The 23649-nt window shown below is 49.3% G+C and overlaps 10 protein-coding genes across 10 annotated transcripts; 5 read left to right on the top strand and 5 right to left on the bottom strand.

Moving 5' to 3' along the window:
* Window positions 1–408: 408 nt before the first annotated feature.
* Window positions 409–1027, top strand: ARB_05693 (uncharacterized protein; the record flags this gene model as incomplete). Its single annotated transcript, XM_003016248.1, has 2 exons — window positions 409–900; window positions 971–1027. 2 exons carry the CDS (start codon window positions 409–411, stop codon window positions 1025–1027), a joined length of 549 nt encoding a protein of 182 aa, XP_003016294.1.
* Window positions 1028–2484: 1457 nt separating this feature from the next.
* Window positions 2485–4101, top strand: ARB_05694 (uncharacterized protein; the record flags this gene model as incomplete). The annotated part of the gene is made up of 1 exon (XM_003016249.1): window positions 2485–4101. One exon carries the CDS (start codon window positions 2485–2487, stop codon window positions 4099–4101), a length of 1617 nt encoding a protein of 538 aa, XP_003016295.1.
* Window positions 4102–7617: 3516 nt separating this feature from the next.
* On the top strand, window positions 7618–9560 carry ARB_05695 (uncharacterized protein; the record flags this gene model as incomplete). Its single annotated transcript, XM_003016250.1, has 2 exons — window positions 7618–7731; window positions 7908–9560. The coding sequence occupies 2 exons, from the start codon at window positions 7618–7620 to the stop codon at window positions 9558–9560; spliced, it is 1767 nt and encodes a 588-aa protein (XP_003016296.1).
* A 54-nt stretch (window positions 9561–9614) lies between these two features.
* On the bottom strand, window positions 9615–10633 carry ARB_05696 (uncharacterized protein; the record flags this gene model as incomplete). The annotated part of the gene is made up of 5 exons (XM_003016251.1): window positions 9615–9693; window positions 9868–10016; window positions 10090–10161; window positions 10327–10555; window positions 10584–10633. 5 exons carry the CDS (start codon window positions 10631–10633, stop codon window positions 9615–9617), a joined length of 579 nt encoding a protein of 192 aa, XP_003016297.1.
* Window positions 10634–11005: 372 nt separating this feature from the next.
* On the bottom strand, window positions 11006–11435 carry ARB_05697 (uncharacterized protein; the record flags this gene model as incomplete). The annotated part of the gene is made up of 2 exons (XM_003016252.1): window positions 11006–11278; window positions 11301–11435. The coding sequence occupies 2 exons, from the start codon at window positions 11433–11435 to the stop codon at window positions 11006–11008; spliced, it is 408 nt and encodes a 135-aa protein (XP_003016298.1).
* A 49-nt stretch (window positions 11436–11484) lies between these two features.
* ARB_05698 (uncharacterized protein) lies at window positions 11485–11667 on the top strand (the record flags this gene model as incomplete). The annotated part of the gene is made up of 1 exon (XM_003016253.1): window positions 11485–11667. One exon carries the CDS (start codon window positions 11485–11487, stop codon window positions 11665–11667), a length of 183 nt encoding a protein of 60 aa, XP_003016299.1.
* A 281-nt stretch (window positions 11668–11948) lies between these two features.
* On the bottom strand, window positions 11949–13289 carry ARB_05699 (uncharacterized protein; the record flags this gene model as incomplete). Its single annotated transcript, XM_003016254.1, has 1 exon — window positions 11949–13289. The coding sequence occupies one exon, from the start codon at window positions 13287–13289 to the stop codon at window positions 11949–11951; it is 1341 nt and encodes a 446-aa protein (XP_003016300.1).
* Window positions 13290–13755: 466 nt separating this feature from the next.
* ARB_05700 (uncharacterized protein) lies at window positions 13756–15372 on the bottom strand (the record flags this gene model as incomplete). Its single annotated transcript, XM_003016255.1, has 4 exons — window positions 13756–13826; window positions 13905–14945; window positions 15002–15136; window positions 15195–15372. The coding sequence occupies 4 exons, from the start codon at window positions 15370–15372 to the stop codon at window positions 13756–13758; spliced, it is 1425 nt and encodes a 474-aa protein (XP_003016301.1).
* A 3335-nt stretch (window positions 15373–18707) lies between these two features.
* Window positions 18708–19625, top strand: ARB_05701 (uncharacterized protein; the record flags this gene model as incomplete). Its single annotated transcript, XM_003016256.1, has 1 exon — window positions 18708–19625. One exon carries the CDS (start codon window positions 18708–18710, stop codon window positions 19623–19625), a length of 918 nt encoding a protein of 305 aa, XP_003016302.1.
* Window positions 19626–20006: 381 nt separating this feature from the next.
* Window positions 20007–23496, bottom strand: ARB_05702 (PH domain protein; the record flags this gene model as incomplete). The annotated part of the gene is made up of 4 exons (XM_003016257.1): window positions 20007–20462; window positions 20620–22044; window positions 22122–23354; window positions 23383–23496. 4 exons carry the CDS (start codon window positions 23494–23496, stop codon window positions 20007–20009), a joined length of 3228 nt encoding a protein of 1075 aa, XP_003016303.1.
* Between the last annotated feature and the right edge of the window lie 153 nt (window positions 23497–23649).

The raw sequence follows: 23649 nt of genomic DNA on the forward strand, positions 1-23649 counted from the left end.
TGTTCGTCCGCCGAAGAGTGATGTGCACATATGTGCTGTGTTTTGTCCTATCACGAAGTTCAGCAGGTTCGGCGGTCGACACTCTACGTAAAGACGTGGGAGAGGGAATGTGGTCGTTCGCTCGTCACTCGATAATTGCGTGTTAATTTGAGACAGGATGATGATGTGCTGACTCTTGGGATGTTAGTGCTGCGTTCTGTCAAATACTTGACTCGATTTATAGTAAGTATGGCTTTCAAACAAGTGTGAATAAGACCAACCAGCTAACTGTGATGATTATAGTGGACATCCCTATGGGACGAGTAAAGTTCAACGTTAACACCGAATACGCCTATGTAAACAACTTTAAGATTTTGCAGAGTACGCCCCCGGCACCGTCTGCAATCGCATCTAGGTCTGGGACTGACAATGTGCTTTCTATATATAGGTGCCTTTGTGCGCCATCAGATCGACCGTCCGGTCCCTGTTCAGTCCTTGATCAAGTGTCGTATGCAGGACAACTTGGAGTTTCTGCAGTGGATAAAAAGACATTGGGACCAGTACTATCCTGGTGGTGAATACGATGCCGTTGCGCGACGAAAGGGATCCGGAGCGCCTCCACCTGCTGCCGGGGGAGCTCGTTCAGGAACGTCTTCGGCCACAGGCACCCGACGAGGCACAACGCCTACGAGCGCCGCTGGCAGAGCGCGAGTTGGTGGTGCAAACAACCTGGCTCTGACCCAAGAACTGAACGCACAAAAGGAGGCCATCGCCGGCCTCGAGAAGGAGCGTGATTTCTACTTTGCGAAGCTGAGAGACATTGAACTTTTGCTCCAGCAAGCCGTTGAGACTGATCCAGAATTGGAAAAGGGAGATGACTCGTTGGTTAAGCATATCCAAGCCATCCTGTACTCTACAGAGGTATTACCCCCTATCCATGTCTTAAAAGCCGTTGATCATCCGTTAATCTCCATACTAACGATCGAACTAGGAGGGATTTGAGATTCCAGATGGCGAGGTTGGAGGAGAGGAATTGGAGACATTCTAAATTGCATACCCCATACTCAGCACATTCTACATCTACACCTCAGACTGTCTATTCTAAAGGAAGACCGCTTGTGATCTCTCCATAGCGCACTCACAGATAAAACCCTCCATTGATCAAATACTCTCTTCTAGCTCTTGTTGTTCGCTCTTCATTCCGATCGGTGTAGATGTTACATAATCAATTACATATTACATAAGCTCGATATTGGCTTCCCTTAATGGACTAGCGTCAGGTACCGCGGCCCGTGCTGACCAATCATATGATTCTCACTGTTTGATTTCTAGTCTTGGCAGGGACTTGGCGGCGACTCTTCCCGATTAGGAAGCGCGCACGACATGGCATCAACTTCGCTTCTTCTGCTCCGTCGAGGCTGCAACTACGACAACTCTGGCACAGCGACGGCGCAGACGACGAGGACGACGTGGAAGACTCCTGATGGCGTCCGTGCAGCCGCTGAAGAAGAGACACATCCATCAAGGACGCTGAGAAGGTGAGCAGGCAAAGCAAACAGAAGGCCCGACGTGGCTCGCGGCTGGGATTGTTGGTTCGTCCATTGTCCCATCCCCCGTCCTGCACGCGGGTTGGCTGGACATCTCAACCTATGCGAGTGGGAAACCGCCACAAAACCACTCGTGGCCCTGTCTTCCAAGCTCTTGACTCCTCCAACTCGTTTATTTGTCACAATTACACGCAGCTGGGCTGACCAGGATTTCCCCTTTCTCCTCCAGGTCCCTCCTCCTCTAGATTTTGGCCAGGTAAATCAAGCACCACTCGATTCGGAACCAATGCCAAAGCCAACCCTTTTTTAACGCAAAATCTTCTTCAAATGATAGCTATTTCCTCAGCTGCGCCCGTTGGTCTGATGACCAGCAGCCGTTCCTTTCGACCTTCCTCTCCTGTCATGGATTAGCAAAGGGCGACTTTCTTCGACATTGCCCTTTTTCTCTCTTTCCTCACCACTACGCCGAACATTAACAGTCATTCTTTACCCTCACAGCGATTGACGTCCGCTCTCTTGACGATCCTCTCATTATCAGCACACACACAAACGCCAGCCTTCGTTTCATGCATTGCTAGAAGCATTTACATTCTCTTTCTCCACGTTACAGCAGCCGTTCTCTACACATTTCCGTTCGTTCCCTTAAATCAACTACCATTCTTCGACTGGCTCTGAAAACGAAATTAGAACGTCGATTTAATTTTAAATCGGGCTTATCTGTCAGATTCGATCAGGATACTATGCACCATCTTCCTCTTGACCTGGTTCAGTTTTCAATATCAACACCGTAACTCGGCCTCTCTGGTTCATATATTCACAAGTGAATGCAGCAAAGCTCTGCAAAAGGCCTTTTCCTCATTTTGTGACATTTTCCTTGGATTGTGTAGAACGTTTTCTACAAGTTTTTAATTTCTTTCTTCAAAGCGGTATTTGAGATACTGCTTACTCTATGCCCAGGATGGGGGGGCATCACATTGATCGGCGGAAGCATTGGAAAAGGCCTGAATATCGGATCAAGGACATAGTACAGAGAGAAGTAGAGCAATTGCCAAAGGAGCATCGGAACAATGAGACGCCTCCCAAACACGAGACACCACGCACCACTACCGTTGTACTGACGGTCATTGAGGCTGTCCTTATGGATGGTGCCACAGCGGCCGTGTTTACCGTCCCTTCTCTCCCGGCAACTGTCTCGCACTCACGGCTTGGTGTTGTCACGATTCCCTCCGGATCCAAGTCCCCAATAATTGTGTCTCCTTTTCCAACTTCACAGACGAAAACCCCCGAATTAAAGAGTGTTTCACAACCTCCGCCGAGCCAACCGTCAAAGCCGTCAACGAATGTCTCCCTTCCCTCTAGTATACATTCGTTACCATCAACAGACGTTTCACTGCCCTCTAGCCAACATTCGTCACCCTCTACTCATGTTCCTCAGCCCTCTAAGCCATCTACGAACATCTCCTCACCTTCAACTATACCCGTCACTTCTCATGCTTCCACCTCCATCCTTCCACATCCATCATCGAAGGATTCTTCAATACCCTCTGATACCCAATCCACACCGCCCTCGGAGCCCTCAAATTCATCAACTTTGAGTTCTTCAATATCAACCAGCAAACCAGCCTCCATATCATCTACACACTCTGTATCATCATCCACGTCCTATTCTCCTTCAAGCAGCCACACATCTTCGTCATCGTCCATATCCCTCTCCTCGGTATCGACGAGTTCCGCTTCAAAATATCCTCCAGCAGGGGGTGGTGAACACCCACAACCAACCGCACCAACCGAACCTAATGGAGACCATGCCAAGGCCTCTTCCAACTCTGACGTCCCCAAGATCGTCGGTGGTGTTGTTGGGGGTGTAGCTGGAATTGCTCTGATCATAATACTATTACTTCTGCTGCGCCGTGTACGGAAGCGGAAAGCTGTTCGCGAAAGCAATCTTACGGGCGGGATAATGAGCTCTGGCGCTTCAGCGGACCGAAACACATTCTCCACAAGTAATACCAGCCAGCTTTCTGGGACTGTCCTTGGTGGAGCAACACGTGTTTTTGATAGATTTAGAACATCAACCGCTTCAATGGCAGGAGAGCCTGTTGAGCGCGGATTTCAAAAGATAGGAGGAAGAAAACTTGCCTCTGTCCTTGAAACTGGCGGTGACGGCTACGACGACAAATTCGGGACCGACGAAAAGAGTCTTATTGTACCACCTCGACCATCTGGCCATCAAAAAGAAACTACTGCCACAAGCGGAGAAGGCTCTATCAGCAGTGGTTTGCATAAGGAACTTGGATTGGGAGGACCAATGTCTCGATCTGCTGACCGACCTATTTCTGACGAAAGCATATACTCCGAAAGAGTTGCATTCCGCCCATCGCCCGCTCGGACGCCCATTGCTACGCCTGTGGGATCTGCTATATGCGAGGGGATAGCAACCACTCCTCAGAGTGGCATAGTTGCACCATCGGAACCATTACCGGCGGCCTCAACACCGTCGGGCAGAGACGAAATTGGACGAAGCTTAGCCGCAGCTGATGGCAGCCGTGCCAGTAAATTCACAGAAGGCGTCTGAAGCGGTGACGTGCCGTTAAAGGGTGCTTTTCTTCTTCCCGCCCGCCTCTTCCGCACAGTATAGTTTATGATCATGTTCTTTATTCATTTCCCTTACCTACCTCTCTGCATCATGCCTTTTTTCTGCTTGCCCTACCTGGCTTCTTAACCCCTTTGTACCTCTTAACACATACCCTTACTACTCCTATTTTAATACTTTATGGCGTCTAGTGTTTGTTAAAGGACTTCTTTTTCGTTTGAAAAGCTTAGTACAGAATTAAACAGAATTAATTAGCACCTCTTATTTAATAGGATCAGCCTACTTTAAGATGTTGTTTCTTAATCTATATAGATAGACTGGTTAAGCTTGACTGACACCTTTGCTTTCTTGTACGCTACAAATCATGATGTATGAAGACCTAGAACTAGAACTATTTTTATTGGATGCTACGGCCAGGCTCTCTTTGTTGGCTATAGCTGTATGTTACTACTTTGCTGTCAGCATAGAGCTCATGCTAGTAATACAGCCAGATTATACCATTCTCACCTTTTTTAAGTGGTGATATTACATTGATAGCCTTATATGTGACTATCTACTACTATCTCTTACTTGATAATAAGAATCAAGCCCCTTACTCTATCTCCACTCGTTTTACCCAGTCATAACCAACTACATTAATGGCAATATTTTTTTTTAAGGAGAGTTAAGTATTTAATTCATCTGCCTTACTGGCCGTCCCTAACTATTCATCCAATTACTCGGCAAGGCCTGAAAACCCGAAAACTCAAAAGGCTCACTCGTAGATAAAGAGGAGAATCAAGATCAAGGCCCCAGATAAGCTAGACATATTCAGGTATAATGAATGTGATAATTAATACGGCGTTGGGTCACTCGAAGGGGCCCGTATGACGTCGTGGTTCATGGACTTTGGGCTTTATTTCTATATTTTTATACATATATTATTAGCCCAAGAGGTCCTTAGGAAGGTTGGAGTGCAGGTGAGATATAATAGGGGTTTCTTACGCCGCAAGCAGTGCAGTTACAGCTTCCACTGGTGCAAGTGCAGTCCTTTGGGCCGTTGCACCCACAGTTGTTAGATCCGCATCCGCAGCCCATAGTGATGATATTGGTGGAGGTGAGGATTCTTGAGTTTGTGGTGTTTGCAAAATAATTATGGCAAATGTTCAGTAGACTCTCTGCCGCAGGTAACTATTCTTGATGAAGGTAAAAAGAAAAACGAAGCAAGAGGAAGGAGAACAGAGAATATATAATGAGGAGATACGAACGCCAACTCTTCTATCAGGCAAGCAGAGGCGATGGAGGGTACAGGTAAACAGGGAGATGATGTCATTCGGCCACCGTGAAGAAGTAAAAGTGGCACAACCCAGCCGGTGGATATCAACTTACACTTTGTTAGTTATGCATGTAAACGACTGGCTGGGTCGTTCTTGTGCTGTCTGGATCAAATCCTGTTCTGGCGGAAAGTTTCTGGATAAGTTCTTTATCAGTCTGCTTTTGCCGCTGGGGGAGGTACATTCCAGTACCTGCAGAGCGTAGCGAGATTTGGCGCCGAAGCGAAGTATCTTGACCAGTTAGCTAGATCTGTGTTAGTCAAAATAAACATCCCACTTCGCTCTCTAGACCTGGCTGGACAATGGGTAAACGGCTATAGTTGAAGAAAATTTTTTAGTCTCCCATCTTTTCCGCTTGCTGGCTCCAGTCTTGGGCTGCTGCAAGCGTGCCATCCATGCCATCGGTGAACTTTAGCAGGGGAGCTTATATATTTCCGAGATTTAAGGTAGCTAATTCTGCCGTCGAGTTAGCTATATATAAAATCCAGAGCCAGAATATAGAGTGCGAGCCTCTTCAACGACCCTTTTGGGTGTTTTGATTACCCTGGCGAGAGCAGAGCAATGGTTGGCGGCTCCATAGACGTCAGCCTCCTGATGTAACGCCGGAATGCTAACCTTGTTAAAACTCTTGAGCCTTTTAACCGGAAGAGACCAGTGAAAAAGGCCGAGCATTTGGTGAGCTCTCTGGCAAGGCAGGCATAGATGCAGTGCATACCCCTTGGCCCGGTGGTCTATGGCAGACTCTGCCGACAGAGCCCCCTTTTGCATTTGACAGGCCAGGGTAACCCAAGCAGGACATCCCGCTTTCATAGTCAGGAACCCCTCCGTGACGGCCTGTAGTCCGTTCCCAGGGTTCGTCGTAACTATAACTATATATGGATGGGGAGTTGTCAACCAGTCTACGGGACAAATCAGCTTGGTCAAGACAACGCAAAAGGGAAGACGAGCAGAGCTCAGGATGTTACCCAGACAAGCCACACGCGGTGCAACCAGAGACGTCTTCTGGGCTCTCTGCTTATCTTCCGAACACTTGTGCTACGGGCCTGGAGGTGGACGAACAGCTAACTAGCAGGGGGGGGGGCGATCATCGTGACGGTAAAAGGGGAGCCGTAGAAGCAGACATATAAATATACAGCGGATAATCCGCCAGCCAATACAACCACAGGCGGGACAGCAGGTAAAAATAGCGTAGCAGGCGAACCGTGTCTGCCTCCTCCTCGGCGCAGAGAGAGAGAGAGAGAGCCATATAGATGTGTAGATGTGGGCGGACGGAGTGCTGCGGTGTCGCTGCTGTGACCGGGGGGGTGGTGCGCCCCCTTTGCTAGCAGTAACTTAGCCAGGCGAGAAAAAAGTGGATGTTTGCGTCTTCCCGCCGGGCTTGCAGGCTTTCTCGTCGCCCTTCTCGCCCTTTCGACAACCTCGATCCTCCAACTCGACAACCACCAGGGCCTGCGGACGGCATCACCCCCAGACCGACGACCGGACAGAGCGTCTCTGCTGCTGCTGCTGCTGCTGCTGCCTTGCTTGCCGCTCCTTTTTATCGTCCTGCCGTAGTTTTGCTTGCTTGTTTTTCGCTCGGCTGCTCTCTCTCGCTGCCTGGGTACCTGCTTCGCCCCCTGCTTCTGGGCCCGTTTCCCTCCCACGCCCTGCCCTGCCTGCGAGCCACGGTTGCGAGGCCTCGCTGAGACGACGGTTAGCCATACCACCTCCCATCAGCACGGGTCGGGCCGCCTTTCGACTGATAACAAACGCCGTCGTCTTTTCTCGTATCAAACAGGAGGCCATCATGGCTGGGCGGAGTTGAGATCTTCTGGGACAAGACAAGAGCAAGAAAAATATAAATAACAAAAAAAAAGGACGCAACAAAACGACCGACAAAAAACGGCCTCCAGGATCTCGATTCTCTCTCGTTCAACATCCTAAGACATCACCAGGTTACTGCTGCTGCAGGCAGCCGTCCGGCGTTGCCCTCGACCGCGTTCCTGCTCCCGCCGTCCTCGCGCATAAACTGTGGCCCTTTGCCGTGGAACCAGCCGTCAGCGGATGGGCATGTCCTCGTTGGCCTCTCGCACGCACAGCTGATTAAAGAACCGACTCTTGAGATAGCCGAGTGGATAAGCAGACAGACAGGAGCATTCCGGGGGATTCACTACCAAGGACGAGAAGAGCGCGCGCGCTGGCTGGCATGGCGGGAATTGCTGCTGCAGAACCAGCGGACGCATCGATTCACCATGACCCCAACATCACGGCCACCAGCGCCTTTCACAGTTCCTACGACCATCCGTCGATAGCACAGGATGTACGTCTTCCATACCTTTTTTTTTTTTTTTTTTTTTTTTTTTTTTTTTTTTTTTTTTTTTTTTTTTGCCCCTTTTTACCGGAGTTTGGAGGAATTTCGTCCTTTTACCTTTTGATTCTTATTTTTATAATGTTTCATGTTTTCTTGCCGTTCCATGGCTGACAATGGGCTCATAGACTCTCCGGTCCACATTGAAGACTCGCCATTCCGCAGACTCTCCTCCCCAGGCACGGCATTCACGACACAATCATGTCAACGGTACTTCGCTGTCCCGAACATCGTCCGCTGCTGGCTCTGGACGGAACAATGTGACCGAGTCCACCTACCTCACTCCCCATGCCGGGCGCAAGGACAGCAGTCTCAGCCGCACCCACAGTGAAGCTGACAGTCTGCTGGACCTTTACAGCCGTGATTCTGGCAACCGTAGCGTCTCAAGCGTTCTCGATGCGTCTGAGAGGAAGGAAAACAAGCCTTTCTATCAAATAGAAGCTGAAGACCCAGAGCATGCCCAATGGATACACCGTGACAAACTTGCGAAGATTGAAAGCGAGGAGTTGCAGCAGCTCGGTATCCGTCTACCTGCGCCATTTACAGGCAGCAAGAGAGGGAGAGGCCGTAGCCATGAAGCTCCCAATGGGATCAACGGGGTTATTACGACAGAGCAAGGCGAGCAATGGCCTGCTCTTGCCAAGGACGAGGCAGAGAAACGGCATAGACGTGGCGGCTCGTCCGATGTCCGAGTTGATGGGATCGTTCCACTGGAAACCGACGATAATGAGATAATCAACTTCGACCCCCGGCTTCCAGAGGAGATAGCGGCGGACCAGGAGGAAAGTGACAGTGTATACCGACAGCCTGGCCTACGGAAGAGCTCGTCTCGAATCCCCGTACTAGCATCAAGCCATCACCCCATACCGCAAGAGCATCTCGACCGCGGAGTCCCGCTACCCCGTACTCGGAATAACACTCTCGACAATGGCAACGAGGACAGCATTGTCTATCCCAAAACCCGTAGACCTAGCGAATCAGCGTTCCGTGAACGAGAAGTGACTCCTGACTCCGAGTCAAAGGCGGATGTCACCACTCAGGATAGCAACAGCACGAGCACCTCCCATCCTTCCCCGTCCAAGGCAAAGGCGCCCTCCAAATCCACGCCGACAGGTCGGAAGACGTCCCAGCCGCCAAACAACCGCAAAACCTCCGTCACCCAGAAGCCCAAGACACCCAACAGCAACAACACCGGCGGCAGCCCCAACAGCACCCCGAATGGTCGCCCAGGAACACGGTCAGGCGATAACCGACCACCCAGCGCCGCATATTCTGCCATTAACAGACCCGACAGTGACCCTCCATGGCTGGCAACGATGTATAAACCTGACCCTCGTCTTCCTCCTGACCAGCAGGTTATCCCAACACATGCGAAGCGCATGCAACAAGAACAATGGGAGCGAGAGGGTAAAGTCCCTGCCATCTACGACCGGGATTTCTCTCCTCTCACCATCCAGACATATGACAGCAACGGGGCCGTCACGCCGTCACCACAGCCTACAGAGCAAGAGCAGGAGGAAAACAACCAGCAGCAAGCTCAACAAGAGCTACAGCCGCTACCTGAGACGCTATCACCTACAAAACCGCCGTCTACTAGAGTTAAGAGTCCCGACCCCTCTGGCAACAATGCATCAGGGTACAAGGCTGTCCCCAACATACACTCCACGACACCCGCGCAGCCCAGGCTGAACTCGTCTTCGGCCCCTGCTCGACCAAGGCCGATGGACGTTGACGAGCCGCCAGTCAAGGAGAAGGGCTGCGGTTGCTGCATTGTCATGTAGCACCGTCTATCATATTTATACCCTATACCCCATATCCAACCGACCTTTCGATGATCAATGCTTTCCTTTCTCAGGTATCTTTCTTTTTTTTTTCTCCTCCCCTTCTATCTCTCTCTCTTTTACCTTCTTTCCCCTATATCAGTTTTTCTATATTGATTTTTGTTCAATATTTGCTGCTCTCAGCTTACCGCACTGCCGTCCACGTCTACTACCCCCTTGAGCGTTCAAGCTTTCTACCCTACATATCCCACTCCCGGCCTAACGACCATTCTTTTCCTTTCTCCTTGTCTTTTCGAAACCCCCATACCCACGCTCTCCCCTTCTATGTCTCTGTTGTCTGATCTGGTTATTTTCTATCTTCTCAATAAAACTTGGCTGGTGATTGGCGATTTGGCTCTCTGAATATTTTATCTTACCCATAAACATCGAATTGGAACTTCCAACTGTACACTTCTTCTACTTTTGTCTTCTTTTTGTCCTTTTTTTTTTTTAATCAATTTCATACTTTCTTTCTCCTTCCTAAACTTACCGCTTTTTGACTCTTATTTTCTCTCAAGTCCCTTTGCCAGTCGGCATTCTTCTTTATTGCGTTATCATCTAGCTGGATAGCTAGATGTCTTGTCTCCCTCTCTCTCTTCTTACAGACTCATCCATTTACGCTTGACCCGAACATACCACCTCCTCTCGATACCCTCGAAACCTTCCTGGTTGTTCCTTTACCAATAACTTCAATACCATTTTATGTGTCTCAGGCTCTTTTTGTTACCTTCTTTTGTTTTGAAAATGTTGAAGATTGAAGATTGAAACCTTTCACTCCCATCCTTCCCGGTCCACCTCCCTTTTGCCCCCCTTCAAGTTCTTCCCTTGAGCCAGCGTGCCCCTTTCCCAGCGCAAAACACAGCGAGATCTTCTTGTCTCTGCCACTCACCATCTCCTTTACTTGTCCAGCCCAGTTTGTTCCTCCTCCAGCCGCCCACCTTGCTGCCGTTGCTTCTCTGTATGTTTTTTTGTCCCCTCACAAACTTGATGGCAGTCTGGTCCGGTTTAGCAAGTAGCATCCGCTCTTTAGGCATGTTTTGTTATCTTTTCAAATAGAGTGAATTGAATAACCAGCATGCCGTTTCCGTAGCGTATCTTGTGATGCTTATAAGTGCTCTATATGTCTGCACGATGCATCTCCCTCCTGGATCTACCTGCAAGAGCAAAACGGGGACTATCAAGAAATCATGCATGCCCAACCCGTCTCACCCCGAATAGCCGGCATGGGGACACCTCCAACCATCTCATCCACCCAGTTATGCCTGTCTGGACCCTGTAGACAGCCCCTTGTAGCTCACTCTCCCAACTGCCGTGATCTGCGGCCCTCGTATCAAGATCGTAACTTGTTCCGCTAACTGGTCGGTGGGCCAGGAATTGCCGGGCTTGCTTTCTTCCCCGCCGAAGCATCAAACAACCTTTAACCAGGTTGAATCCTGACATCTTTCACACTGCATATAACTATCGTCTCGCAACCCCTCGTCCAGGCCGTCTTCTTCTTCTTCTTCTTCTTCTTTCTCTCTGCTATCACGAAGTTGCCCACCATAGCTTCCATACTCCGCCGACTTTTTGGCTCTGTAGCCACCTCGCCAGCCGCCATGTCTGCCGCAAAAACCAAAGCCGAGCAAATCATCAGTGAGAATGCCGTAGGTAAGTCGAAGCTCTTGAAAGCAAGCAAGTAACTAGAGATGTGCAAAAGCTAACGTCTGGCGTGTTGTAGTTGTCTTCTCCAAGTCCTACTGCCCTTACTGCAACGAGACCAAGGCTCTGCTGAGTTCCAAGGGAGCTCAGTTCTTCGTCATGGAACTCGACAAAGTTGGTACGTTTGGCTGCCATCATGATATATGCGGATACACCTAGGGCTGCGAGGAGACGGGGCTGAAAGCTGATGCTGAGACTGACGTTGGATATAGATGACGGCCCTGCCATCCAGGACGCTCTGCAGGAAATCACCAACCAGCGCACCGTTCCCAACATCTTCATCAACCATAAGCACATCGGCGGCAACTCTGATCTCGTTGCTAAGGCCGGCCAGTTGTCTGCTTTATTGAAGGAAGCCGGTGCCCTCTAGATGGCTTGCAACCTAAGTACCATGGCTATACCAGCGGTTATAGCTGTGTCTCCAGCAATGTTCTTGTCTGTAGAGGATAGAAAGACTTTTTTGATTCTACGTACGGGGATGAAAATGCGGGTAGACTAGTTCATGTATTTATTTAGGAGTGTCTCGAACGCTGAATACATCTAGCGGCTATAGTACATATATATATCACCATTCTTTCCAAGTGAATAGAAACCGTCCCATCCCATAACGTACACTTGACCACAGCTCTTAGGTGGGCAAAAAGGGCCAGTTCAGACGACCTTCATCTCAACTGTACCGATCGGCCGGCCAACGATACCCATCATGCCATCAACGATGTTCTTCCTTGCGCTCTCACTAGCCACGGTCTTCCCGGCAAGGTAATTCAACCACACCAGTCGTCCGATACGCTCATCCCCAACCCTACCAAGCCATGTCATCGGCTTGGTATCCCCGGGCTGGTATACTATCCCCATCCCTCCAAGCTTATCACGAAGGAGAAGCAAAGTCTGACCCTTAGGCACATTCTTCCTCACTCCTCCACCAAGCAGTGTCTTGAACTCGGACAGTGCTGTGCCAAACGAGTCATCGCCAAATTCAACTGCCGTAGAGACGTCAGAAGCTGATTTATCTGCTGCAGCGAGTTGCTTTGTCCGGGCATTTGCCTTCTGGGCCCGGGCAGTGATAGCTCTCACCCACCCATCACGCAGATGCAAGAAGTCTGTGTTTCGTGTAGGCACGATTCGGAAGACGGTGCGGATACCCCCTTGCCTCAGGATATGATCCATTATCTGCTCGCCCTTCTCGGCTTCGAGTAGAGAAGCCTGTAACTCCTCACGCTCGTGCGGTACAAGCGATGTAGCAGTCAGTCCGTCATCGGTAGGAGCAACGCCAGGTACGACGGGATTAGCACCTTGTCGAATAAGTCGTGCCTGGAGCTCGGGAATGTCTGCCGTAGCGATGTACAAGCCAACCACGTAGACTTGAATGCTAAGGAAGGAGACCGTACGTAGACCCAAGCCGAGGAGCTGGTATTCATCAGCCGATTTGTCATTCACATTATCTGTAACAGGCAATTCGTCGCCGATTTTCAGGTCAGGATTACTTCCGTCAACGGTTCTGGGTAGGCGGATCGTCTTGGGGAAGTTAGGTATCGTGGAATTTCCTGTGGGAACCTGTTCGATGCCATCGATGATCACGGTGGAAGACTCATTGAGTGCCACGCCACCCGGTGGTCCCTCGAGTTTGATTTTTCCATCACTCTTCGCCTTTGATGCTGCTGTCTGGCTCTTTTGCCCGTCGTTACTGTCGGCGTTGGTCTCCGGTTGTAGTCCGTCTGGGAAGTAATATGTCACGGTGCCGTACATGGAAATGGCGCACGCAATCAGGCCTGCGGCAGATATGGCCATTGACCGCTTATGCCGTGCATTTTGATCACGGGCAGCCTTGGTGGAATATCGCACTTCTTCCCTTGTGCCTGTTTTTGTGGTAGTCGCTCGGAGTGTGTGGGATGTTGATAGCCATCGAGGCTGCTGGCGAGTGAGGTTTCGTCGGGCGCATTGTGTGAGATATCGACGGAGGGGCGTATGGAGGGACGGAGGAAGGGAGTTCATGGCTGCAGTGATCAATGGCTTGGGGAAAGCTGCCGGTTAATAAATAGTACTCCGTAGGCTAGGTGGACTTGGTGAGCGTCGACCCAGCCTGCGATGGTTGAGATATCTAAGTTTAGTTACGACTGGCGGCCATGTTTGCCATGTTTGCACACAACAAAAACCTTAAACCATTACTTTGAGTTTACGAACAAATACTCCGTAGAGGACAAGACAAAAGATGAAGATGGAGATGGGATTTTGATTTGAAAGTTCATGTCAATTAAAAGCCGGTTTTGTATCTAATGTGATGTGAAGAGGGGGAGAGTGGTATTTTCGTGAGTTTCTCAAATGCCCGCAAGAAAAAAACACCTGGGGATAAATAAGAGTAAAAAACCAGCATCTCTTTTTTACTTTCAAACATCAAAAACCCTTTTTTTGTTCATCACCATCATAGTTTGTCGTTACATCAAGAAGTAGGTGAGATGATTTACTTCTTGCCAGCCTTGGCAGCGGACTTGGTGACCTTGCCAGCACCACCGCTGGCCTTCTCAACAGCCTCTGTAATAGATGCATTAGTATATGTATGACAATAACAGCACACAGTTATTCAGTGTGGGTGGTAGAGGAGAAACTTACTGATGACACCGACGGCAACGGTCTGTCTCATGTCACGGACGGCGAAACGACCAAGTGGGGGGTAGTCAGTGAAAGCCTCAACGCACATGGGCTTGGAGGGAACCATCTTGGCGATAGCGGCATCACCAGACTTGACGAACTTGGGGTTGGCTTCAACGGATTTACCGGTACGGCGGTCAATCTTCTCGAGGAGCTCAGCGAACTTGCAAGCAATGTGAGCAGTGTGGCAGTCGAGGACTGGGGCGTAACCAGCACCGATCTGGCCGGGGTGGTTGAGGACAATGACCTGGGCGTTGAAGGAGGCACAGCCGGATGGTGGGTCGTTCTTGGAGTCACCGGCAACGTTACCACGGCGGACTTCCTTGACGGAAACGTTCTTGACGTTGAAGCCGACGTTGTCACCGGGGACACCCTGCTGAAGCTGCTGGTGGTGCATTTCGACGGACTTGACTTCAGTGGTGACGTTGGCGGGGGCAAAGGTGACGACCATACCGGGCTTGATGATACCGGTCTCAACACGACCGACTGGTACAGTTCCGATACCAGAGATCTTGTAGACATCCTGGAGTGGGAGACGGAGGGGCTTGTCGGTAGGACGGGTTGGCATGTCGATGGCATCGATGGCCTCGAGGAGGGTCTTGCCAGTCTTGGCACCACCAGCCTTGGTCTCCTTGTTCCATCCCTTGTACCATGGGCAGTTGGTGGAGGCCTCAATCATGTTGTCACCGTTGAAACCAGAGATTGGAACGAATGGAACACCCTTGGGGTCGTAGCCAACCTTCTTGATGAAGTTGGTGACTTCCTTGATGATTTCCTTGAAACGATCCTCGGACCAGCCGGTGGTGTCCATCTTGTTGATGGCAACGATGAGCTGCTTGACACCGAGGGTGAAGGCGAGCAGAGCGTGCTCACGGGTCTGGCCATCCTTGGAGATACCAGCCTCGAACTCACCAGTACCGGCAGCAATGATGAGAATAGCGCAGTCAGCCTGGGAGGTACCAGTGATCATGTTCTTGATGAAGTCACGGTGACCGGGGGCGTCTACTCTCGTTAGCTATGGCACAACCACGATGCGGGCAAAAGAAAAAGAAACATACCAATGACGGTGACATTGTACTTGGGGGTCTCGAACTTCCAGAGGGCGATATCGATGGTGATACCACGCTCACGCTCGGCCTTGAGCTTGTCAAGAACCCAAGCGTACTTGAAGGACTTCTTGCCCAACTCTTCGGCTTCCTATAGGTACCTTGTTAGCATCGATCCTTAAGACAGAAAAAAGCAAATCCAAACATGACATGAGGCTCGATGGCTGCATGTTTGATGTTGGTGGGGTGTGGATTTTGCTGCCCAAGCGACGAGTGCCAAGCCACATCCCACCAGGAGCAACAAAAAAGTCACCTGTAGTGGGATGAAGGGGGAAAATTGTGCAACAGAACGGAGGCAGCAGGATCAAGGAAAAAGGGGTCATTTACCTTCTCGAACTTCTCAATGGTACGCTGGTCGATACCACCGCACTTGTAGATCAAGTGACCTGCAATGTTCTAGTCAGTTTCTGTGTATAGTTGTGGTCCGTGGCTAGAGGTGTATCTGGAGGCTGGCTTACCAGTAGTGGTGGATTTGCCGGAATCGACGTGGCCGATAACGACCAAGTTAATGTGTCCCTTTTCGTCCTTACTGTAGGATGGTTAGCTCTGGCCATCGAGGCATTGGATAGGCGGCTGCTGAAGAAGGACGTACCCCATGATGACGGTGTTTTTTGTGTGTGGTTTGAAGTCTTGTAGCTCTTTGGAAGATACTAGAAGAATTCAGCAGAACGCTCAGATACTACGGCCGAAATTGCGTAGAGGTGCTGGAGAAGCGAGTTAGCTATCGTGGCAGGACGACGATGATGACGGAGAGGGAGAGGAAGGGGAGCGTGTGAGGGCGAGGGAAGACGTACTGAAGCAGACGAAGGAGAGAAAGAAAAAAAAGAGGAAGAGAAAAGAATTTTCTGTGTGAAGGCGACGAGCGAGGGGTCCTTTTGTATGGCGGGGCGAGGGGCGCGGACAGCCGAAAGAGGACTAGCGAGACGGCGCTAAGCCTAACCGGGCAGGCAGCGGAGGGGCATGCTGGGCCCCCACCATGAAAACTCTGACGGCGCTTAACTACCTAATGTAGAAGATAAGGTGAAGATGGAGGTGAGAGAGACGGTGAGGTGACAGCGAAGGTGGATAAGCAGCGCAAGGCCGAAGGAGTGTCTGATAGAATAGCTGACTAGGTGACTACTACGTTCTACAGATGTTGGCAACTAGCTAGTCGAGAGCAGAAGCAGTGTATATGGCGACCGCTGTGAGTGTGTGCATGTGTGTGTGTGCGTTTGTGCACAACTCTGCGTCCATCCCTGCAAGCCCTTTCTGATCAGCGCCGCCGTGCCTTGGAGGGGTCGCGGTCGAGTGCATCCAGTTTACGTGTCCGAGTGGGCTGTCCCGGTGGGTTAGCTTGAAGAGTCTTAGTGGCGTGGTAGCTAGTGCGACTCCTGTTTGGCGGGATGAAGATTTTTGGTCGGCGGGAACCCAAGGAGAGATTCCGCCCGCCTCTCTGCCCTTTGCCAAGGTAGATAGGACACGCTCTCCTTTGGACGATTAAGGTGAGAATTTGACGTTAAGAAGTGGCCAGCCCCCTCGTCTAGTTCTCTCGCCATCGAGCATCACAGACAGAACACTGTAGTCCGTCAAGGTAAGCATGGGTGTGAGTCATTAAAAAAAAAAAAAAAGAACGCAGCGTAAGGAAGCAACGCACCTTGTAGAAGGTCGTCATAGGCTCGTCTGCACTTCGGATCTGCAATTGGAAAAAGAACGCGCGATCTCCCTCGCAACCTTCAGCGGGGCATTGGGCTGCAGTGCAGGTGTCAGTATATAGAATTCCTTCACAGCAGAAAAAAAAGGCAGCGAGGATGATGTACCAGGCATGCTCTCTGCATTCTTCCACTCGTCCTTTCCACCCAGCACATCGGCCACTTCCTTGCGTTTCATCTCTTTGCGTTCAAAGTACGTTCGGTCGAGGGCATACTGGTACGGACAGGTACGACATTCAAACCGGTTGACGCCCGCCGGATATCGCGAGGTGGGAGGTGCTTTCGAGATAGTTAAGGCATTGCTGCAGTTTGGACAGACTGGCGACAACAGTAAAAAGAAGAGAACAAGTGTTAGTTATTTCTATCATAACCGGATATCTACATTCACAAAATGCAAGGGAACGTACAAGTGAGAGGCATATTGAAGGCCAGGCACTATCAAAACCCATCCATCGACGTCTTCAGATCGTTGAAAGATAAGCAGAAAAAAAAAAGGCATGATGAGCTCGACTTTCGAGATGCGGCGCCAATTGACCAATAGATAAACGCCAAGCGTCTAAGTCGATTGTTGACGCGGCTAGGAACAATATTACACCGTATACTCAGCCGCATGATCACGTGAGGCGGAAGTTTAATTGATATTGGCCTTCGGCCACTATCCAATAGTTTTCCGACGTTATTCTCTTACACGATCGAGATAATAATCAACCATTGGCTTGCGGGGACCATGGGTGATTAAATTTCGATTTGGAGAATAATGCATCGACTCGCATCGCAATTCTGGGATAACCACACCAGTGGTATCTCTTGATTCTGCGTACGATTCGTCTGTAAACTCGTCAAGTTCTTTAAAAGTGAGTAATCGAATGGGATATTGAACTGATACTCGCAGATATCCATGGCACCTCTGAGGATATTCTGGGGTACATCTAGACGCCCCTCAAAAGCTCGGTCTTCAAATCCATAGTCGATGTGTTCCTCCCTTTGGCTTTCCGTTTGCTCATTGCACTTGTCCGCATAGGCATTGCGTCAATAGTAGAACATCGTGCCATTTTCACCATTCCCCACTTGGCATGCTTTCCTGTGCCTGAAAGCTAGCCTTGACTTACCGTGGCGCATGATCGAAGTATACAACACTGGCCAGCCTCAGACAAATTCCTAACAATAAAGCTACATGATTCAGTTAGCCTTAAGCATTCATGTCAAAGGCATATGCAGCAACCTATAAATATATCTTGGGTGAGTATACGTATCTAGGGATAGCTTCAGGCCCCTGATGCTATAGCAATAGTTATCCCAAATCCTAATTGGTAAAACAAACACTTGCTTAAACCCTCACCACAAAGGTCACTCTCTGTGCCAGTGCATCTGGGTGATACCCTGTTTGCTCTGTTAATCCTGGTCTATTGCTCATGCGTCGTTTTAATGCTTTTGGTAGATTAAGGCTCATACTTAATTGAGCTTAAATTACGGGATTTCGTCAACTAACCATGGAACTCACCCTTCAACTAACTAGCTAGTTAGTTATCGGACTGAAACTTTTGCTGAAAATCCATCACCACGAATAACACTACCTAAGTAGCTGAGGAAGTAGCGGGGTATTATTAGGGAGAAGTTTCTCTTATGTTACTCTTCGTCTTGGGAAGAGAATGAAAAGTTAATTAGCCGCACTAACCAAGGGTTCCTCATTACTTGACTGCGTGCATGGTCCGTTAAGCCCTATTTCGAATGGCTTCCAACAGTGGCCGAAGCCGACTTTCGACCGGGATGCACATGTTTGCAGATGGCCGCTGCCATCCGTCACAGGCGGGGTAGCCTGCAGCCAACTTACGATCGTTATGACTAGTTAACAAAATGACTTCCGGCATCCGTCCGACGCATTGTCACTATCTGCAATTCCCATAACCTCCTTCGGACCATTCTTAGACAGACAAATATTTGTCGAGCTATCACGCACCTCTACTTTTAAGATGAAGGTTGCAATTGCAGGTTACGGCGATTTAACTCGCTACATCTGTGAAGAATTCGTCCAAGCTGGCCATGAACTTGTCATTCTTACCCGAAGCTTCAAGCCACAGATCGAAAGCCCCGGCATCTCTCAGGCCATTACAGACTATACCATATCATCTCTGAAAGCCACGTTGGCTGACTGTGAGGTCTTAATCTCAACTATCGGTGACATGTCGAATGCTTACACCAGCGTTCATCATACACTCATACAAGCCTGCCAGGAGAGCCCAAAGTGCAAACGCTTTATTCCCGCTGAGTTTGCTGTAAACATCGAAACTTACCCGGATGAACCTGGCTTCTACTATGCTATACACGAGCCTGTTCGTGAGACGCTGCGAAACCAGACGAATTTAGAGTGGACGCTGGTGTGCATCGGCTGGCTAGCAGACTATTTTGTGCCGAGTAAAAATCGTTACATCAAAGATATCGATGAGTGCCACCCTATTAACTGGAAAGCCAACAAGGCTGTAATTCCCGGAACTGGGAATGAGCCCGTTGATTTTACATGGGCAAGGGACGTTGCCAAAGGGCTCGCCTCGTTGATACAAGCACCCACTGGCTCATGGGAGCCCTATACTTTCATGTCAGGGGAACGAAGCTGTTGGAATGATATGGCCGCGCTTATCAAGGAAAAATATCGCCCTGATATGCCGATTGAGCATGTTTCGCTTCACGCCACCGCCAATATGATCAAAGCAGCCAAGGATGAGGATACGTTAATTTTGGCCGACTATTATCTTCTATCAATTAGCCAAGCATGTGCAATCCCCCAGGACAAAGCTAAGGCACATAAAGAGAAATTCTTTCCACACATTCACTTCCGGACTTTGCGGGAGGGTCTTTCCCAGTTTGACGAGAAACCCAATTCCATCATGTGAGGATGGGAGGATAAAGCTGGAGCATAATACGGAGGTAGTTTTGTTTGGCTCTAAAAGTAGAAGCCGTCTTTGGCCCCTGATCTTGTCTTTAAGCTAGCCACGATTCCGTGTACACTTATTTAAACAAAATGATCTATTACTATCTAAAGACAAGTGGTGAATATTTGACCCTGCCCTTGAAATTCAGCGATGGGATAGATACAGGACACCGGAACTCAGTCTAAAACATTGTAGAATTAATACTCTTTAATTTGACAGAACTCAGCAAAATGCTCCTATTTTCCATATTCCAAACTAGCGCAAAATCACACCGAAAAAAGAACGCTCTCTATAAACTAATACAGTCTTGATAAAAATAAGGAGTCCGCTGAGGTTAAAAAATCACTTTTCTGGTACAATTCTCATATCCTCCTGCTGCTGTAGCCGGTCGATCTCCGTCTCGATAGCCAGAACCCACAGATCTCTTTCTGCTCTACTTCGAGCTTTAAATACGATTGATCTGCCTGATGTACCTAGGCGAGATACATGTCTCCATCTTCGCGTCTTCTGGTTTCCATCTCTCTCTTCTTCCCCATGGAACAATACTCGGCGGGTATTGTTCCAGATGACAAAAGTTGTTGCTGTATCCTCATCGGCCGATGTCCAACCATCAGATGGGTATATGCGTGGTGTTGAATTATGGCTTGGGTGATTGTTGTCAAAGGTCTGGCTGTGGTATAGTAAGTCGGAGCTAGTAATGATACCACTATATAGGTAGCAATCCCGTAGGTCGAGAATGGTCTGCCTAGACTGATGCGTATGAGGTACTTGTTCTCCTGAAAAAGTCCTAACAGAGCCCTGGAAAATGAGCAGTTGGCCTTCAGCAAGTATAACACTGCATTTCGAAAACGAGCCCCGTCTGCGCGGTTTGCGATAGAGGTGGCCGGATATCTGGGCATAGCGTTGTTAGCTTGAGCACGAAGTTCACAGCCAATCGTAGATACGTCAAACATACCTTGATCGCCCGGCATCCGGATGGGCCACAAACATTGAAGAGCTCCGGTGAGGCGTCTGCCCGAGCAACTTCCCATTTTTGTGCAAATTGTCCAATCACAGATTCCTGCTCCTCATCTATATCAAGTTTTTCCAGGTTGCGTTGTCGAATAGACTTCAATATGTTGATGTCAGCCTTGACCCGAGCCTTCCAGTATGTAGTCAATTGGCGCAACCTATGGATCCAAGCATCTCGGGTTTCAGTATTATAGGCACGTAATCTAACCACAAGCCCATCATCAAGTTCAAGCTCAAATACGTGATCGTTGTCACTATGAGAGAAACTGCTGGTAGTAGCACGGTTTGTAATAGAGCGCTGAGTCCCAAGATTTGTTCCATTGCTTTGGGTTCCTGTGCTTTCCGTCTCTGATACAGTTCTTATTTCAGTTACTCGGCCTAAATTGAAATATCCTTCCGTTTGGCTAAGGTTATTTGTATTTCGGCGATTCTCTGTGTATGCGGCTTGGTCACAGTACCTAGCATATGATTTATTACCTCCGTCATGTAGCCATGAAATCCGGCCATTTTTAACTGGATATGGGTCAACCGTATACATAACAGGAGTGCCTCTGATTGTTTCAGGTGCAGTGGAAGACCCAGCTTCGGGAACACTGGGACGTTTTGGGGCTGGAGGTATAGATGCCTTTGTTGGCTTGCAAAAGCAGAGGTATTGGTCCTCGCTATAGAAATATAAACGCTTGGAGAAGTTCTTTCCCCAGCGCCGGTGGGTGCCTTGCTGGGATGTGAGGAGAATTAAAAACCCTTCGATTGGAGAAGGTTCCTCCATCAGGGGTTCAGATGGATCCACAGCCGTGGAAGTTGGATAATGCCGCTTCGGGCGCAGTTCCAAATCGTGTGAAGTTCTCATAGCCATTGTTCCATACATTCTCTCCTCATTCCCTCCTTGAATCCACTCTATCCGGTCATACCTCCGCCATGCTAAGCCCATCTTCTCAGACTTCTTCCATATATCAAGAATCTGAGACCATTCAGAACCTTCGGTGAGTGTGTCCATGCAAGTGCGTATTATTCCCGTAGATACGGCTTGTTCCTCGCCCATTGAATTTAACAGAGTTCCTTCATTCTCGTCATAGTTATCCTTTGCAAACCGCTCAAACGGGTTCTGTAGAACAAGAGAAACATCAAGATCAGGTGCGTGGACGAATAGGCTGGAGGGTTGTTTCCAGCCCAAGACCTTTCGAATGAAGGTATACCATTCCACCGAATGTGCGGCCGCTCGAGCTCGCATAATGAAAATACGAGTACCATCCATCTTTGTAGGATGCCACACAACAACCGTCTTGTCCAAAGTAGAGAATAGATTTACGTTGGCTTGTCCCTGGGAAAGTTTAACCTCATGTGCATATTTTCTCTTGACTTTAGCACCCTGAACCTGGGGTATCACACGCGTTTTGTAGAACTGGAGAAGTATGGTGTTTGCTCGTCGTAGCCTTGTCGGCAAACTACAAGATACTCCCTCCAGTTTTCGACAGGTCGTGTTTCAATTTTAAGGCTGGCATTATCGTTATAGAGATTGGGCACAGTTTGAGCAGTGACATCGATCCGCACTAGCATTTTTTCTGCTCTAAGAACTTCTCCATATCGACGAGCCTGTTGTTTTTGTTTCCTATTGGTCCTGGAATCATCGGATAGGCGAAGGTGGTTCTGTAGACGGCGTTGTCCATTCTCAATCCTCTCCTCTACTCCAAAGCGGACTCGGTCAGATATAACACGGTTAATAAGCTTGCTAGGTTGTTGAGACTCAGCCAATTCGGCTTCTGTCTGATCAGCTTCTCCTCGAGGCTCTTGAGGCTGTAACGCGAGTTGTTGAGGTTTTGGCTGCCTCCTCTCTCTTGGAGTGGAAGATGGTGGCGGTTTATTATGGGGTATCAAAGATGATAGTGATCCAACATCTGTTTCTAAACCTTGCCCATCGGTAGTAGATATGGCTGATGTACCAGTGGTTGCATAACTATTTCGATATGGTAACGAGGAGGAACTTTGCGGCTGCCCGCTTTCTGTACTCTTTCGGTTTTGTGACTTGGTGTTATCTTGTGGCATAGGGTTGGCCTTAGGAGTTGTCGACTGCGGTTCAGTGTCAGGGGCGGTAAAATAGGCTTCGGGCACGTTATCGTCGGATGACATTCGTACAACAAGGCTGGAATTCGTAGCGAGAGGACTATTCCTAGGTCGCTGTTGATCTTGTATACGTTTTATATTCGGGTGGGAGAGACCAAAGTATCCCGCGTCTTCGTCCCTGCGCTGGGCTTCACGACCAGCGTCTATTGATCTGATTACCCTTGATCCCACTTGACTACCTCCTGCCGTTTGGCCATTCTCTACAGGTGGTTGTTGTTGGATTCCATTCTCTTGGTCGTGGTCCTCGTCTTGTTCCTCGTCTTGGTCTTCGACTTCGACTTCGACATCATCTGGTTGTGGGAAGCTCGGCTTGAATCGCGTAGTTGAAGAAAGACCCATGAATCGAGTTGATTTGCGCTGGTATCCAACAGACATATCTGCGGAGAATGTTTGGTTACGAGACGAATAATCTCTGATCCCAAGACATGATTTATACCAATGCCTCCTGCGGTTTTGGCCCCAGCCCTTGGGCAATGGCCCTATGAAGAAGCGTCGATTCGTGACATGTAGGTGCTCTGGCGATCCATGTTGCTGTGGTCTCAAGACGTTAGAGTCTGTCTATACTTTATATCGAGGCTTTGCATACCAATTTCTGTGCGGTGAAGGAACCACGTTCCAAGGTGTCATGGTCGTCTCGGGAGCGAGACTGACGACTGACGGTTGGAACTGGCTGCTCACTTGGTGGACCAGTGGAATCCATTTCCCCATAGCTGGCCACGGCAATCTTAGGTCACAAGGGGCTTCTGCGAGGCATCGGCGGTTACCACTAACGCGGCATTTTCCCAATGACCGTCGTTGTTGTCGTAGCTGAATCCTGGGTCGGAACAAACTTGGCATCGAAATAAGGATTTAG

Source organism: Trichophyton benhamiae (assembly GCF_000151125.1).
Source record: "Trichophyton benhamiae CBS 112371 chromosome Unknown contig01145.0, whole genome shotgun sequence".
NCBI classification, from domain to species: domain Eukaryota; kingdom Fungi; phylum Ascomycota; class Eurotiomycetes; order Onygenales; family Arthrodermataceae; genus Trichophyton; species Trichophyton benhamiae.